The sequence below is a fragment of the Lichenostomus cassidix genome, chromosome 4A (assembly GCF_008360975.1).
Source record: "Lichenostomus cassidix isolate B80296 chromosome 4A, HeHo_3.0, whole genome shotgun sequence".
Lineage (NCBI taxonomy): Eukaryota > Metazoa > Chordata > Aves > Passeriformes > Meliphagidae > Lichenostomus > Lichenostomus cassidix.
The window spans coordinates 2,448,654-2,462,466 of NC_139485.1; the positions used below are offsets into that span (position 1 = coordinate 2,448,654).

Sequence of the window (13,813 nt, forward strand, 5' to 3'; positions counted from 1 at the left end):
TGCATTATTACTACAACATTTACTCTCTCAGGAATGACTCTGATTTTCATTTTCTGATTTTTTTTTTCAGCAAAGGTGCTGGAATTGTGATTCCACGATTACCATTGCTAAGCAAAACCAGCCACAATCATCCTGTCTCATCCCTGCTCCTGAGCCTTATTTATCCAGCTGCTAACACCTCAGTCCTGCTGGGATGGCAGCAGCACATGGCAGTGCTGCCTTCTTCATCCCCAATCCTGGTTCCATCCTTCAGGAGAGGGAGCATCCTGGCTCCTTCACAGTTCGAGGCTGTGCTTTTATTTTTAATTTAACAGTTACACTACAACACAAAACACGCTCTTAGTAAGCTGTGAAAACTTGTGTGGCGAACAAAAAGCTGCTGATTGCCTTGTGACACTTTGCAAAACGTTTGCAAGATGCTTAATGTGCACTTGGAGAGAGGATACACCTTAGGAGAGGACTTTCCAGCAAAAGCTGAAAAAACAAAGCAGATCAAAACTGAATAAAAACTCCATGGAGCACTGCAAGTGATTTATTCCACTACTTCATCCTGAGATTCATATAAAGCTGAATTCTGTGTAGCAAATGTCACCATTTCATAAGATATGGTTCTAACTGTCCATGAAATCACTGAATGTAGTGTAAGAATAATTTATTTGCTTTTAGATGTGTATTTTAAGTCACCAAATACACCTATGAGCACAAGCTTATAAATAGCAACTGATAAAAATGAATGCAGAGAAATTTAACATCTATTATCAGCAGATTAGAGCACTGTACTTTCAGCATTATCAGTTTAAAGAATAATTGTGAAGTTATCATAAGGACATTTGTTTATTTTAAATCTCTTGCCAGATATGGGTCATAGAGAAAAAACTTGGACTTTGGACAGACTGAGTATGAGGTAACAGCTCAACAGTGATATTAGGGAACCAAATGTTGAAAGATGTTGTTTTTTTCTTAGAAGAGAAGCCTACAGAAAGGCAACAATCACAACAGAGAATGGTGCTCAGACTTTTAACGTAATTAGGTTGAACAATCCTGCAGTAGTTCTATCTGTATGGAAACAGAACATGCTGTCCTCCTTCTTTCCACTGAGAGGAAAAAATGGATGTATGTGAAAAATAGACACTCACTAAGCTATGAGACTGAAGCACAAACTGGGGGAACACATTAGGAAACTTCATCTGACAGAAGCATGTAAAAATTAGATTAAAAACATGCAATAATAAGGCAAAAAATAACAATATACAAGACAGTCACATGCCAAGCTAGGGCTGGAATTTTCAAACATAGTTCATTTCCCAAGAAAGAACTTTCAGCAGCTTGGTGGGAGTGTAGTAATTCAAACTGGACACACAGAGTCCCTAAAGCAAAGCCTGCCATGATGTGAAGTCACAGAGCACCAGGTGAGCCCTCACCTTATCCAGCACGATGATCTCATCTGCATCCACCACCGTGGACAACCTGTGGGCAATGAAAATCGACGTCCGGTGCTTCACCATGTCCCTCATGGCTTTGAGAATGTTCTGCAAGATTGGAATAGACAAAAACTCTTACACTCTCCTGGGTGAGATGAGGAGACATAAAATGCTGCTGGAAATATGCAAATTACTGTAAATAAGTTTTGAGAAACAGCTCTGGTACTGCTACAGCTTCCCAATAACAAACAGCCACGAGTATGTACAGAAAGAAACAGAAGAGTCTCAAACATGAAACTGTGGTTTTGCTAAAGCCTCAAACTGAAAAAAAGCTTGTATTCACAGAAAACACAGCTATCCCCAGGGACAAAGAAGAGAAGTGTCACTTCATTTCAGGAACAACTTCCCCACAGAGCCATGCTACACAAGCAACAAACAGCAGTAAAAGCATCTGAAAATAAGAACTCCTCATGGTCGTAATAATAATACTTTCCTCTGAATGTTAAAGAAAAAATCCCTCTCAATATCATGCTAATGTTGCACATAATGTCAGAGCAATTCTGGGAATTATCCATCTACCCAGTGTTTCCTCTGTGAGCTCTCTGCCACCTTCCACACCACATCTCTCTGCAGGGAGAGCTGACTGGGAATTTGTGCCCTCACTACCATAAGTGAAGGGTCTGCTTTATTTCCCTGAAAATTTTTGTCAGAAAACATTTTCATTCCCAGGCATACTCTTGCAAAAGCCTCATTTTCACTTGGTGTCTTTCAAGTGCATTTCTACTGTGACACCTTCAGCTTTGCTTATTACTCTTGCAACAGATCCAGCAAAACAAGAGAGGAAGAATCCAAGTGCCGCTCTGCAGAACTGAGTGTGATATGGACATTTCTGGTCCATGAGGAAGCAATGCTACATTTCAGTGCTGTGCTATATGGATGTGCAGCTCACACTCTGGATTCTTTGCATCTGGAAAATGAAAGTAATTTAGTGATTACAGGTCAATAAATTCACTCAATAATCTGCATAAATGAACAGAGCCGTAGCTTGGCTCGTTCCTGATGACATTAGTGTGGGAAATTACTGCTGGTGCTGAGAGTTTTGTGTTTAGCAGAGATGTTGTTATGAAGCCTGATGCAGTTCCTGTCACAGTGTCACGACATCCATGTCACAGCCCTTCCTGTGGAACCAGCACAAATGAATACCAGCACTGCAGGGCACACCTACCTGATCTGCATGTGCTGCACAACAAACAAGGAGGGGTTTGTCCTGCAGTATGTCACAGCTATTTAGAAGGCTTTTTTGATAGATGCTAGATGCCATCTAAATACCTTCTAAAGAGGATTGGTCTGTGTCAAGGTGAATGGGACTTCCAGAGTGTAAACAGAAAATACCCCAAGACAGCTGATATCCCTCACTGTCTCCAGGTAGATGGACTGAGAATCTCTCTCTGCTCTTTAGGGCAACAGCTAAGACACAGCACCTCTTAATAATACTGAGTAAACATTTGAAAAAGAACAGAATTCTTTCTGAGAGGAAAAGAACATGGAAAAGCATCACAATCAGACATCATTGCACCACCTAAATTTTTGAAATTTTTATCCCAATTTACCTCTTCTGTAATTGAATCTAAAGATGATGTGGCTTCATCATAGAGAAAAATAAGTGGCTCCTTTAACATTGCTCTAGCAATTGCAACTCTTTGCTTTTCTCCTCCTGAATGAGGGGGAAAGAGGAAAAAAAGAAAAAAGATTAAGTTACAATTGTGATAATCTAAATTCAACAGCAGACATGACTTTTGAGGGTTGGTTCTTGGTTTTTTCCCTATTTTTAATAGACATCATAGTTACTGCTGACAAATGTCTGACAAGTTACATAAGATACCACACGAGTTCCTGCTCCCTGGTAAATTCACAATGATTCAAGATTGCTCACCCTTTTAGAAAGGACAGAGCACTATTTTGTATCTGCTCCAAGGCAAGAGTCTCACACAGGTGAGTAACAATGCTGTACAGTTACTCACTCTGCCCACCTGGCCTAAGCTCTGCCCCATAACTCTGCACACACAAATCCTCTTTTCTCTCACCAATGCTCTGTCCACACCTGCTTACTGGATTTGGTGCATTTTGCCTCACACATTTTGCCTTGTGTCTTTCAGGTCTCTCTTTGATATTCATCCAACTTTCCACCCCATAATGGCAAAATTCCCTCAAGAACAGTTAATATGGTACTGAAAACCACCTCCAGCCTGCAATCTAAGCCTGGTAGTTTCTGACATAACCCAGTTTCAGACTAGTTTCCTTCCTTAAAAAAATCTTACAGCCAACATCTACTCAAGAATAACTCAGGGCAACTTTTACAGACAGGAAAACAGGTGCATTTGAGAACTTAAAATCTGCTAAACATTTGGTACACGACGCAAACACGTCACATTTGTGCACTTGTCCTCCTTTGTTTTACTCAAGACTTCCAAACATTCCATTTAATACCATTACATTCTTGTTAATGTTCCATTCCTATCAGGAGAGAACATGCTTTCATACACCATTTAAAAGGCTGGTGGTAATGCTGCAGTTCACATTTTAAACTGTCTTTGGCAGAACTCAGGAGCAATTAGAACTGTATGATTTACTCAGTCTATTTTAGTGTGCTCTCCCTCCCTCCCCTACACAGCATCTTCAAAACTCACAGCTTGACAATATCCATGTTTCAAAGACATATTTCAGTTAAAAAATCCCTTATATTTGCAGGAAATCCAGTTGTCTCATGCTCCCCATTCACACTCAGGGCAGCAGCACAGGAACTCTTCCATTCACAAAGTCAGGGGTTTGGGGCTTTTACAGCTCTGCCTATTACACATCTATTAGACAACACTGATGTAGGTCCTGCTTGGAACAACCCAAACAACTTGTTTTTCCTTCTTTATTCTTGATTAATCAATCCTTGAGAACAGTAAGAACTGCACAAAATGCTACATCACCATTTAAATTGGTAAAGCTGTCATTGCAGCTAAAATCTTGTTTTTCCATCATGCACGTAAATCCCTGGCTTTTAAAGAGGGCCACTTCAATTCATACAGCTTTTACTCCCCCTATTCCTCCACAAAATAACAGAACAAATCAGGACTTTGTGTTCTCCTTAGACTTGAAGAAGCATCACCCAACTTAAAAAAAAATCTGTTTGTGATTCTGAAATAAATCCAATACTTATCTTTATTTAGGGAGCTGTTCTACTACTGAGAAAACGATAGATTCCAATTAATAGTAGCTTTTTACAGAGCCACTGCTAGAACTCAGAGCCTTCCATTTAATATCTCCAATCCTTTGAACAAAGACACCATTTCTGAGAGGACTGGCCTGAGACTCCTGTATCCTGGCTGCACACATTTCTGAAGCTTGTTTACTACTGTGATTTGTCAATACTCATCTAATTGTTGAAAATAAAGAACTGAAACTGTTATTTCAGTGGCAGATGCCCACTTGGAGTGCTCTTTCTAACCTGAAATAATTCCACTGTCTTTCTCCTAAGTATTTTACTCTTTCTCCTTTAAATACAAACCAACCAGGAAAAGAACACAACTCCCTTACCTTTCTAAACACCACCTTTGTGGAAGCACTGGCAGGTGGGTGCTTATGACCATCCCAGTGGCAGCACAAACTGAAGGATGGAAGAAAGGCAGAACCCATTTTCAGAAAGGGTCTGTTACAGGAGTCTCCAGGTCAGAAGGAAACTCCAACATACCCACACACAATGCTCCACACTTTGAAAGGGACACAATCATGGAATCACTCAGGTTGGAAATCCCTTAAGACCATGGAGTTCAACTGTTCTTCCAGCACTGCAGACGCCACCACTAACCATGTAACCCATGTCACATCCACACACCTGTTAAATCCCTCCAAGCATGAGGACTCCACCACTGCCCTGGGCAACTGTGCCAGGGCTGGACAAACCTTTCCATGAGGAAATTTTTCCTTAAATCCAGTCTAAACCTCAGCATAAGGTAAAGGCTTTGAGCAACCTGATTGAGTGAAAGATGCCTCAGCTCACAGCAGGAGGGCTGGTTGGGATGATTTTTCGAAGGTTCCCTCCAACCAAAATCATTCTATCCTTCTATAAACACCAAGACATTTCAAACCTATTGTCAGTCAAATCCTCCTTCTAGCAATTACTCGTGTGGGGAGACAGGCAGCACAAGACAAATCTTTCATTGTCAGCACGATTCTCTCCAGTTCTGCCAGTACCTATTTAGCACCTTCTATTCCCTCATCCAGATCTGTGCTTCGCATATTTTATTTCCCTTCTAGGCTTCTCTGTAATCCCCTTCTGCACTGTGCACACAGTCTGGGTACAGGCTGTACCCCCTGATCCTGTTTCAAAGGGACCAGGACTCCTGACTGCAGCAGCTGCAGAGAAGGAAACACCCCTCAGAGGTGTCTCTGCAACAGGCAGCACAGCACCTCTGTCTGCCCCTGCTGCAACCTTCTGCTCCTTTCCTTCAGCATCAGCAGGGCCCAAAGCACACACAAAGCTCCCCATTCTAGTCCACTACCCAAACTGATTATGAGAAAGATCATTTTTACTTAGATGCACCTCCAGCCTTACATATAATCTCATTTAACAATATCCCCTGAAAATACATTCCTTTGAATATCTTGCAGACCACAGCTGCCTATTAATATTTAGCCTTTACAGACAGGTAGTTTGGACTCCACTCTACAAGGACATGGAGTTGCGGGAGCATGTCCAGAGAAGGCATATGGAGCTGGGGAAGGGTCTAGAACTTAAGTCCCACAAGGAGCAGCAGAGGGAGCTGGGGAGCTCAGCCTGGAGAAAAGGAGGCTCTGCACAACTCCCTGACAGGAAGGTGCAGCCAGTGGGGGGGGTCAGGTTCTGCTCCCAGGGCACAAGGGACAGGACAAGAGGAAATGACCTCAATCTGTTCCAGGGGAAGTTCAGGTTGGATGACAGGAAGGATTTCTTCACCGAAAGGTCATGCATTGCAACAGACTGTGGTGGAATCACCATCCCTGGAGGTGTTCCAAAAAGGAGTGGACATAGCACTTGGTGATGTGAATTAGTGGGCATGGTGGGATTTAGTCAAAGGTTGGACCTGATCTTGGAGGTCTCTTCCAACCTTAATGATTCCAAGTTATAAGTTAAACAAGCTGGAAGCAAGCCTGAGGACTAAACTCTGCAAGGAACTTTGAGGCAGCAAAAGGGATCCAAAGAAGCTGTGAGCCAACCTGAGAGCTTCAGTCCTCGCTCCCCAACCTGGGTGTTGTAGCCGTTGGGCATCCTCAGGATGGCCTCGTGGATCCCTGCCAGCCTGGCCACTGCATACACCTCCTCGGCTGTGGCTCCTGTATTGCCATAGAGCAGGTTGTAGTAGATGGTGTTATGGAAGAGAACAGCATCCTGCATTTGTGGGAAGGACATTTGAAGTAAGAAACCATGAACAACAGCTTAAAAACTGTCCCCAGTCCATGAAAGGAATCAATACAGAACAGCTTATAGTTTTCTTTACAAAGCCTGAAGGTAAAAGTGTTTGGGGAAATTTCTTTTCCCAATAAAGGGATTAATGTATTTTGTGTCCTAAATATGTATGTCATGCATACTTTCACCACTTTGCTAACTCATTACAGCTGGTAATCAACTATAAAGCTAAATCACTTAAAGCTGGAGGCAGTTTCTCATGGGGAGGCTTAAACACATTTCAGAAATTGGATCTATATGATGATGCATATAAAAACATAATATTTCCTGGAGGAAAAAAAAAGTCTAGTTCCTTTGAAAGTTACCATGCAACACCACTGCATTAGGATTGGCCTTCACCAAACCACAGTACCAGATACTATTACAATGGACTATCTGGGCAGAAGGAAACATGAAATACCTGAGGTACAACTCCTATTGCCTTCCTCAGACTTTCCAAACTGACATCTTGGATGTTCTGTCCAGCAACATAAATATTTCCTTTCTGAGGCTCATAGAAACGAAATAATAACCTCACAATGGTGCTTTTCCTGGAATTGAAAAGAATGGAAGTTAATGTTACATCCTGGTTGTCATTTACAATCTCCAATCAGAACTGATGCACAAACACAAACAAAAAAAAGCAAACATAAGCAGCACCACACTTAAGAAACTAAATTCTGCATTGATTGGCATATTTAGTCCATTTACCCACCCTGACCCACTACCTCCTACAATGGCCACTTTCTTTCCTGCAGGGACTTCAAAGGACACTCCAGAAAGGACTTTCTGCCCCTCCAGGTATTCAAAATGCACATTGTCAAAGGCGATGGAAGCAGTCTGGGGGGTGATCTGCAGGGGTGGAGCCAGCTCTTTGTCCTATGAAAAGAAGAGTTCCTCTTTATCTGCTGCCCAGAAAGTATTTCCAACACTTCAAAAACTCAGCAGTCCCTTTCCCACCTCAGAAGAAGGCAAAGAGACACTCCAACTCAGATATGTGGAAAATAATCATAATTTGCTGTACAAGTGACACTGGTTTGCTCCTCCTTTTCCCCAAAGGAAGTAAGAATTCCTGCTGTAAACACTCTGCCTCATAACTTCTTCTGCAATATATTCTGCATCATTAATTACCAATAAAAATTCAAGCACATGGCATGAATACTTAAATAAAAAGATCTCAATACAAACACAGCTTCCATGAAGCAATTTTTGCTTCCCTGCAAGAAAAAAAAAATCAACTGCTATTGCAGTAACTGCCTTTAAAGAGGAGGCAGAACAGCAACCTTACACACCACAACTCTTTCAAGAATAGAAATTAAACCTGGAAGATAAGGAACAGGATGAAATTATGGCATTGCCACAAACAGCCCTATTAAGTACCCAGATACTTTAGGAAAATAAGCTACTGCTTACCTTAATTTTGGTATCTACACTGAGAAGTGTAAACAAGGTATTCATGTCTATAAGGGCTTGTCTTGTCTCTCTGTACACTGTTCCCAGGAAGTTTAGGGGCAGAGAAAGCTGGAACAGCAATCCATTCACCATTACCAGATCTCCAACAGAAAGGCTGCCTTAAGACAAAAGGGGTGTGAGAGAATAAGGAGACTTCAAGGGTTGTCTTGTTAGGACACACAGAGAAAGATTTAAAAAAAAAAATCAAGTCAATCAAGTGTAATTTCTTTCACCCCCTTTCTAAGCCCAGATATTCAAATAACAAACAAAACCCATCCCCAGAACTCCAGATTTTATACAGTGGTGCCTGAAACAAATAACAGTGTTTGTGTTGATTTCCCTTTAAAAAAGATATAATAGCACTGGCAAATAAGGCAAGCAGCATATAAAACATCAGCTTGTACAGCTGTAAAACCCACAGAGAGGCCTAAGGAAGTTAAAAGAGGAGGAAATAATAGATGAAACCACAAATCAAGAAAGACAATCTTAAGTACAATTACAGACAAATCCAAATTATAGAATTTGTCACCATCAAGAGAGAGCTTTCATGCTGTATGTACCACAGAGCTGCTAAAACACACTGAGAACCTCTGGGCAGCTCAGTATCAAACAGGCTGATCAAGGGAAAAGTCAGGATGACACACCAGCTAAAGGTAAGTGCCAGGTCAGTTCAGCTGAAACAGGCCTGGAAAGATGATTTAAAGCCATGTTTCTACTATCCTGCTTAAAGCTATTCCAAATCCTCCTAAGAACAGCCATAAACTGCACCTACTGACTGATCTGTTCAGTGTAACCCTTCCCTGCCCTGGCATCTTTAAAAAGGGCAAAGCAGATGCAATAAAGAGCACATGGTATAAAGGTCTGCCCTTCAAACACTTCTGGATGTTAACAGTCTTGAAAGCATCATTATTTTTACTCTAAACCACCTTGCTTTAGCTGAGCTTCATCCCAGTTCTGTATTTAAAGCTTGTACTGTGTCTTCCTAATCAAGCAGGCTTTACTTTATGTAGTAAATTAGACAGGTATAGAACATATGGAAGCAATTCTTCTAATAATGTGCCATTATTAATGTAAGGAAAGTGAATTATTGGTAACAAAACTACTGGACACAAAGCACATGGGATATATATACACTGGGGAGAAGTTCTGAGTCTTGCCAACAGAGGAAGGAAGAAGGGCAAAAAGAAAGGATCTTTGTAGAAGGTCCACAGAAATATTTATATCTATAGAAGTGCCTTTCAGAAACCTTAAATAAAAACTTCCTGAAGTGATATTTTTCTTGGGATCTTTCTTTAACTGCTAAACTTTTAAAACATTTTTGATAAAATCATAGTATGATTGAGAGAGTTATTGAGAGAGAGATATAATGGAATTAATAATACTCCAAGAAGTAGAAATAAACAAAACCTAAGCAAAAAACTCTCAAGCAAAACCTCTCAAAATGAGCATCACATCAACCCTCAGTTCATTAAAATTAACACCTCTACTATGGATGAACTAAGGTAAAGGAGCCTCATTTTAGGTTTAAGGACTGATGAGTTACCTGCAACAATGCCCTGGCTGGCGAGCACCATGATGGCTGTTAAACCGACACTAAATATAGCACTCTGTCCAAAGTTGAGGAGAGCTAAAGTAGAGGTAGTCTTCAGGGAGGCCTTTTCATACGTCTTCAGGAACTCATCATACCGCTGGGCTTCGTATTTTTCATTATTGAAATACTACAACAGACACAAAAATGATAAATGGGATAGTGTCCAACATGAGACTGTTCAGGGTGCTATAAAACCCAGTATGAACAGACTGCATGTACTGATCTACACACACAGCTCCTCTCCAACAGCTCTAACAACTGAAGAAGAAAGAATCATGAAATATTCTGAGTTGGATGGGATCCACAATGATCATCCAGTCCAACTCCTGCACAGGACACCTCAACACTCCCACCCTGTGCATCCCTGAGAGCATTGTCCAAATGCTTCTGAAGCTCTGGAGGGTTTGGTGCTGTGCCCATTCCCTAGGCAGCCTGTTCAGTGCCCCTTTCCCTGATATCCAACCTAAACCTCCTCTTCAAGACTAAGTTTACTTTTTGCAGAAATTGATGGTCAAGGTGATGCAGTCATGAAAGAAACTTCTCACTCTTTATTACCAAAGAGATTTTTTTCCAGCCCCCCCAACAAACTTCCTGCTACTCCGTCAATGCCGGGCAGTACTCTCCAAATGAATAATGCTTAAAAATATGCTATTGCTCCAAATATGCAGCCCTAGAAAAGATGAATCTTATGACTCACTTCCCTATGGCTGACAGAAGTAAGACAAAGAGCCTGGTAGTAAAGACTGGCCTTACCTTCACAGTCTCATAATTCAGGAGCGAGTCAATGGCAGCATTACCAGCATCGTTATCGGCTTTGTTCATTTCTATCCGAAACTTAGTCCTGGGAAAGGAAGGTTTGATGCAGTCACAAGTTCAGGCTGAGGCATCAGAGCACCCTGAGCAATGGGAGGGCAGGGCCTGCCTTACCTCCACTGTGTAACTCCTATCGTGAACGCTGCATAAGCTCCCAGCGTCCCCAGAGTGACCAAAGCAAACTCGGCACCACATTTGTAATACTGCAAGATTTAAAATCAAATTAAAAAAATGGAATCATAATTTTCAAAACTTCGCTGTTGTCTCCAGCTAAGCTATCATAATTTTAAGACAAGAAATGATGGTCCCTCCCAACACAATCCCTGCTCTGAACAGCTTAAGGCTAAATGAAGGCTTAAACTCAAAAGGAAAGCAGCAAGAAGGATTTAGATAAAAAGATTGGCGGCAATAACCAAGAGCTAGCGTATATAATACTGCAAAGTTATTTTTCACATTATAAAACATAAATGCTGCTGATGCTTGTGCTGTTTTCACAAATAAGTATTTGTTTCCGTGCTTTTGGAGTGCATTTTGCAAGAAGGCTGAAGACTGTGGAAAAAGAAATAAATGGCCCTGCAGAACAACTCAGGAAACGTTTTCTGTACTTCAGGGCACATCAGAGAGAAAAGCCCTAAGGAAGGTTGGCTGACAGCCAGCCTGGTCTGCAACTTCCACTGGTTAGAAAATGTAACCCAACAGCAACAGGCATTTAACTGTTCCATTCAAACTTGATTAACTCCTTCTAAAAGGACCAATAAACAAACCAAGATCCTTGTTTTTAATTTAGTCTAAGCTACATGATCAAGATTTAGATTTTTGCACATAATACCCAAAGATCCTGATTTCAAAGACAGCAAGTGTGATTTATTTGATAAAAGTTTAAATTTCAGGTTATTAAGCTTCAAACCTCCCAGGAGAAGCCTTTCCAAAAGCTAATTTTCACTTTTAAGTTCTGGATAAGACCAGACCAGTATTCAGGAAAGAGCCAATAATCACTCCCTCATCTATCCTCAAAACACTAAGTCACAACATTGCTGGACATTTATATTCTGTTTCCTTACCATTCACCTGGATATATTTGACACTTGTATGAGCAGTTTACTTTCCTGATTCCACTTTTACAACAATGCTGAAGAAAAACATTAAAAACCCTCCACATAAATACAACTGGCTGAAGAGAGGTTTTAAATGTGACAATAATATCAGATAAGCTGATTTAAAGTAACTGATATTAGAAAATTACAGATTACTCTCTTTTACAGTAGTTTCTTTCACAACCACCTTGTAAATTCAATTATTATTATTATTATTAATACTCAGTGGACTTAGGTCAGAGCATTATTCCTAAATGAAACAATTCCAATGACTACAGCACACTTACCAGAATCCCACTGACCAGAGCCACTTCAAACATGGTAGGTCCCAGATTAAATACTAAAGCACTAAGAACAAAACTGATGCCCCTTGTGCCTCTGTCGATGGTTTTTGACAGTGCTCCTGTTTGCCTGCTTAGATGGAAGGCCAGATCCAGGTTGTGAAGGTGCAGGAAAACATTCTTGGCTATCCTCCTGATTGAATTTTGAGCTACTTTCCCGAATACTGCATTTCTTGCTTCATTAAATAATGCTGCCCCAGCTCTTGAGATACCATCTAGAAAAGGATGAGAAAGTTTACAAAATGAAAATAATTATATTTTCAACTTCCCTTCATGCATGAAATTACACTAGACTCATTCTTTATATATTTTCAACAATTCTAGTTCAAAGGTAATTTATACTTAATTGGTCCAAGCTTTATGCAATTTTTCATTTATAAACCATTGTGCACACATTTAAATCAGTTTCTTTCACAGCTGGTTATAAGAAAGAGCAGGATTTATAATCAAGAATAATTTCTATAAGCATTATTTCATTTTTTAATTGGAATACCAGAAGCAAGCTCAGAGAATATTGGACACAGAGTATTAAATAGTCACAACATTCTGAGGGCTGAAGCCCCTCTGCTCTTGGGGCAGGCTGGGAGAGCTGGGGGTGTCCAGTCCAGCCTGGAGGAGAGAAGGCTCCAGGGAGACCCTAGAGCCTCTTCCAGTGCCTAGAGGGGCTCCAGGAGAGCTGGAGAGGGACTGGGGACAAGGATGGAGGGACAGGGCAAGGGAGAATGGCTTTAAGGTAAAAGAGGGTAGATTTAGATTGGATATTGGGAAGAAATTCCTGATTGTGAGGGTGAGGAGACCCTGGCACAGGGTGCCCAGAGAAGCTGTGGCTGCCCCTGGATCCCTGGAAGTGTCCAAGGCCAGGTTGGACAGGGCTTGGAGCAACCTGGGATGGTGGAAGGTGCTCCTGCCCATGGATGACTTTAAGGTCCCTTCCAGCCCAAACCACTCTGTGATTCTGTGGTTACCTGTGATGCTCAGCAGTGCAATGGTCAGGAGCTCTGCTGAGCTCCTCCCTCCCTGCAGACCCTTAACTCCCATCCCCACTTTGGAATACACTCACAGCCAATGAGGACAGCAGTTGCCAGGGTGGCCACAGTACTTGGGGCATCGCCGAGGTTGAGCACGTTGCCAGAGACCTGGTTGAGGTTGTCCACTGCGTATTTAAACATGAAGGGAACCAATATATTCATGGCCTGAAAGCAGGAGCACACCAGTTAGTCCTTTTGCATTAAAACATGGATGGAGCATGACTATTTTCTCTGAAATTGCTCCACTGTTATATTTAGTCCTAAAGCACTTAGTGCAGGTCAGTTGGCTCTTTATTTCGAGCACAATGTTCTCCACTGTTAAATCTCTGCTGCTGGGACTGCAGGGTTGCTTTGTCTCTCTTACTGTCTTATTTTAAATATGGATTTCTATCCTAAACAAACTCTACACTGCAAAGGCACCTGAAGTGAGGCTGAGCTCTCAGGACAGCGTGGCAAGCCTAGGAAATGAATCAAGCAGCAGACACTGTGTGACACACAGAGTGCTACTAAATTATGTCATCATTTGGAGCTGTTTGCTCTTTGTGATGCTGACAATATTCAGTGTGAAGAAGCACCATTACACAGGAAACCACTCACCCA

The 13,813-nt window shown here is 41.4% G+C and overlaps 1 protein-coding gene across 1 annotated transcript in view; it reads right to left on the bottom strand.

Moving 5' to 3' along the window:
• The window catches only part of ABCB7 (ATP binding cassette subfamily B member 7), a 38,802-nt gene that overhangs the window by 5,513 nt on the left and 19,476 nt on the right, over window positions 1-13,813 (bottom strand). The window contains exons 5-15 of the mRNA XM_085060054.1: window positions 13,246-13,378; window positions 12,132-12,400; window positions 10,865-10,953; window positions 10,691-10,778; window positions 9,890-10,064; window positions 8,308-8,465; window positions 7,610-7,773; window positions 7,316-7,445; window positions 6,666-6,837; window positions 3,032-3,135; window positions 1,422-1,529 (exon numbers count right to left, since the gene is read on the bottom strand). Of these exons, the coding sequence (XP_084916180.1) occupies window positions 1,422-1,529; window positions 3,032-3,135; window positions 6,666-6,837; window positions 7,316-7,445; window positions 7,610-7,773; window positions 8,308-8,465; window positions 9,890-10,064; window positions 10,691-10,778; window positions 10,865-10,953; window positions 12,132-12,400; window positions 13,246-13,378 (1,590 nt within the window). The remainder of the gene's footprint in view (window positions 1-1,421; window positions 1,530-3,031; window positions 3,136-6,665; window positions 6,838-7,315; window positions 7,446-7,609; window positions 7,774-8,307; window positions 8,466-9,889; window positions 10,065-10,690; window positions 10,779-10,864; window positions 10,954-12,131; window positions 12,401-13,245; window positions 13,379-13,813) is intronic.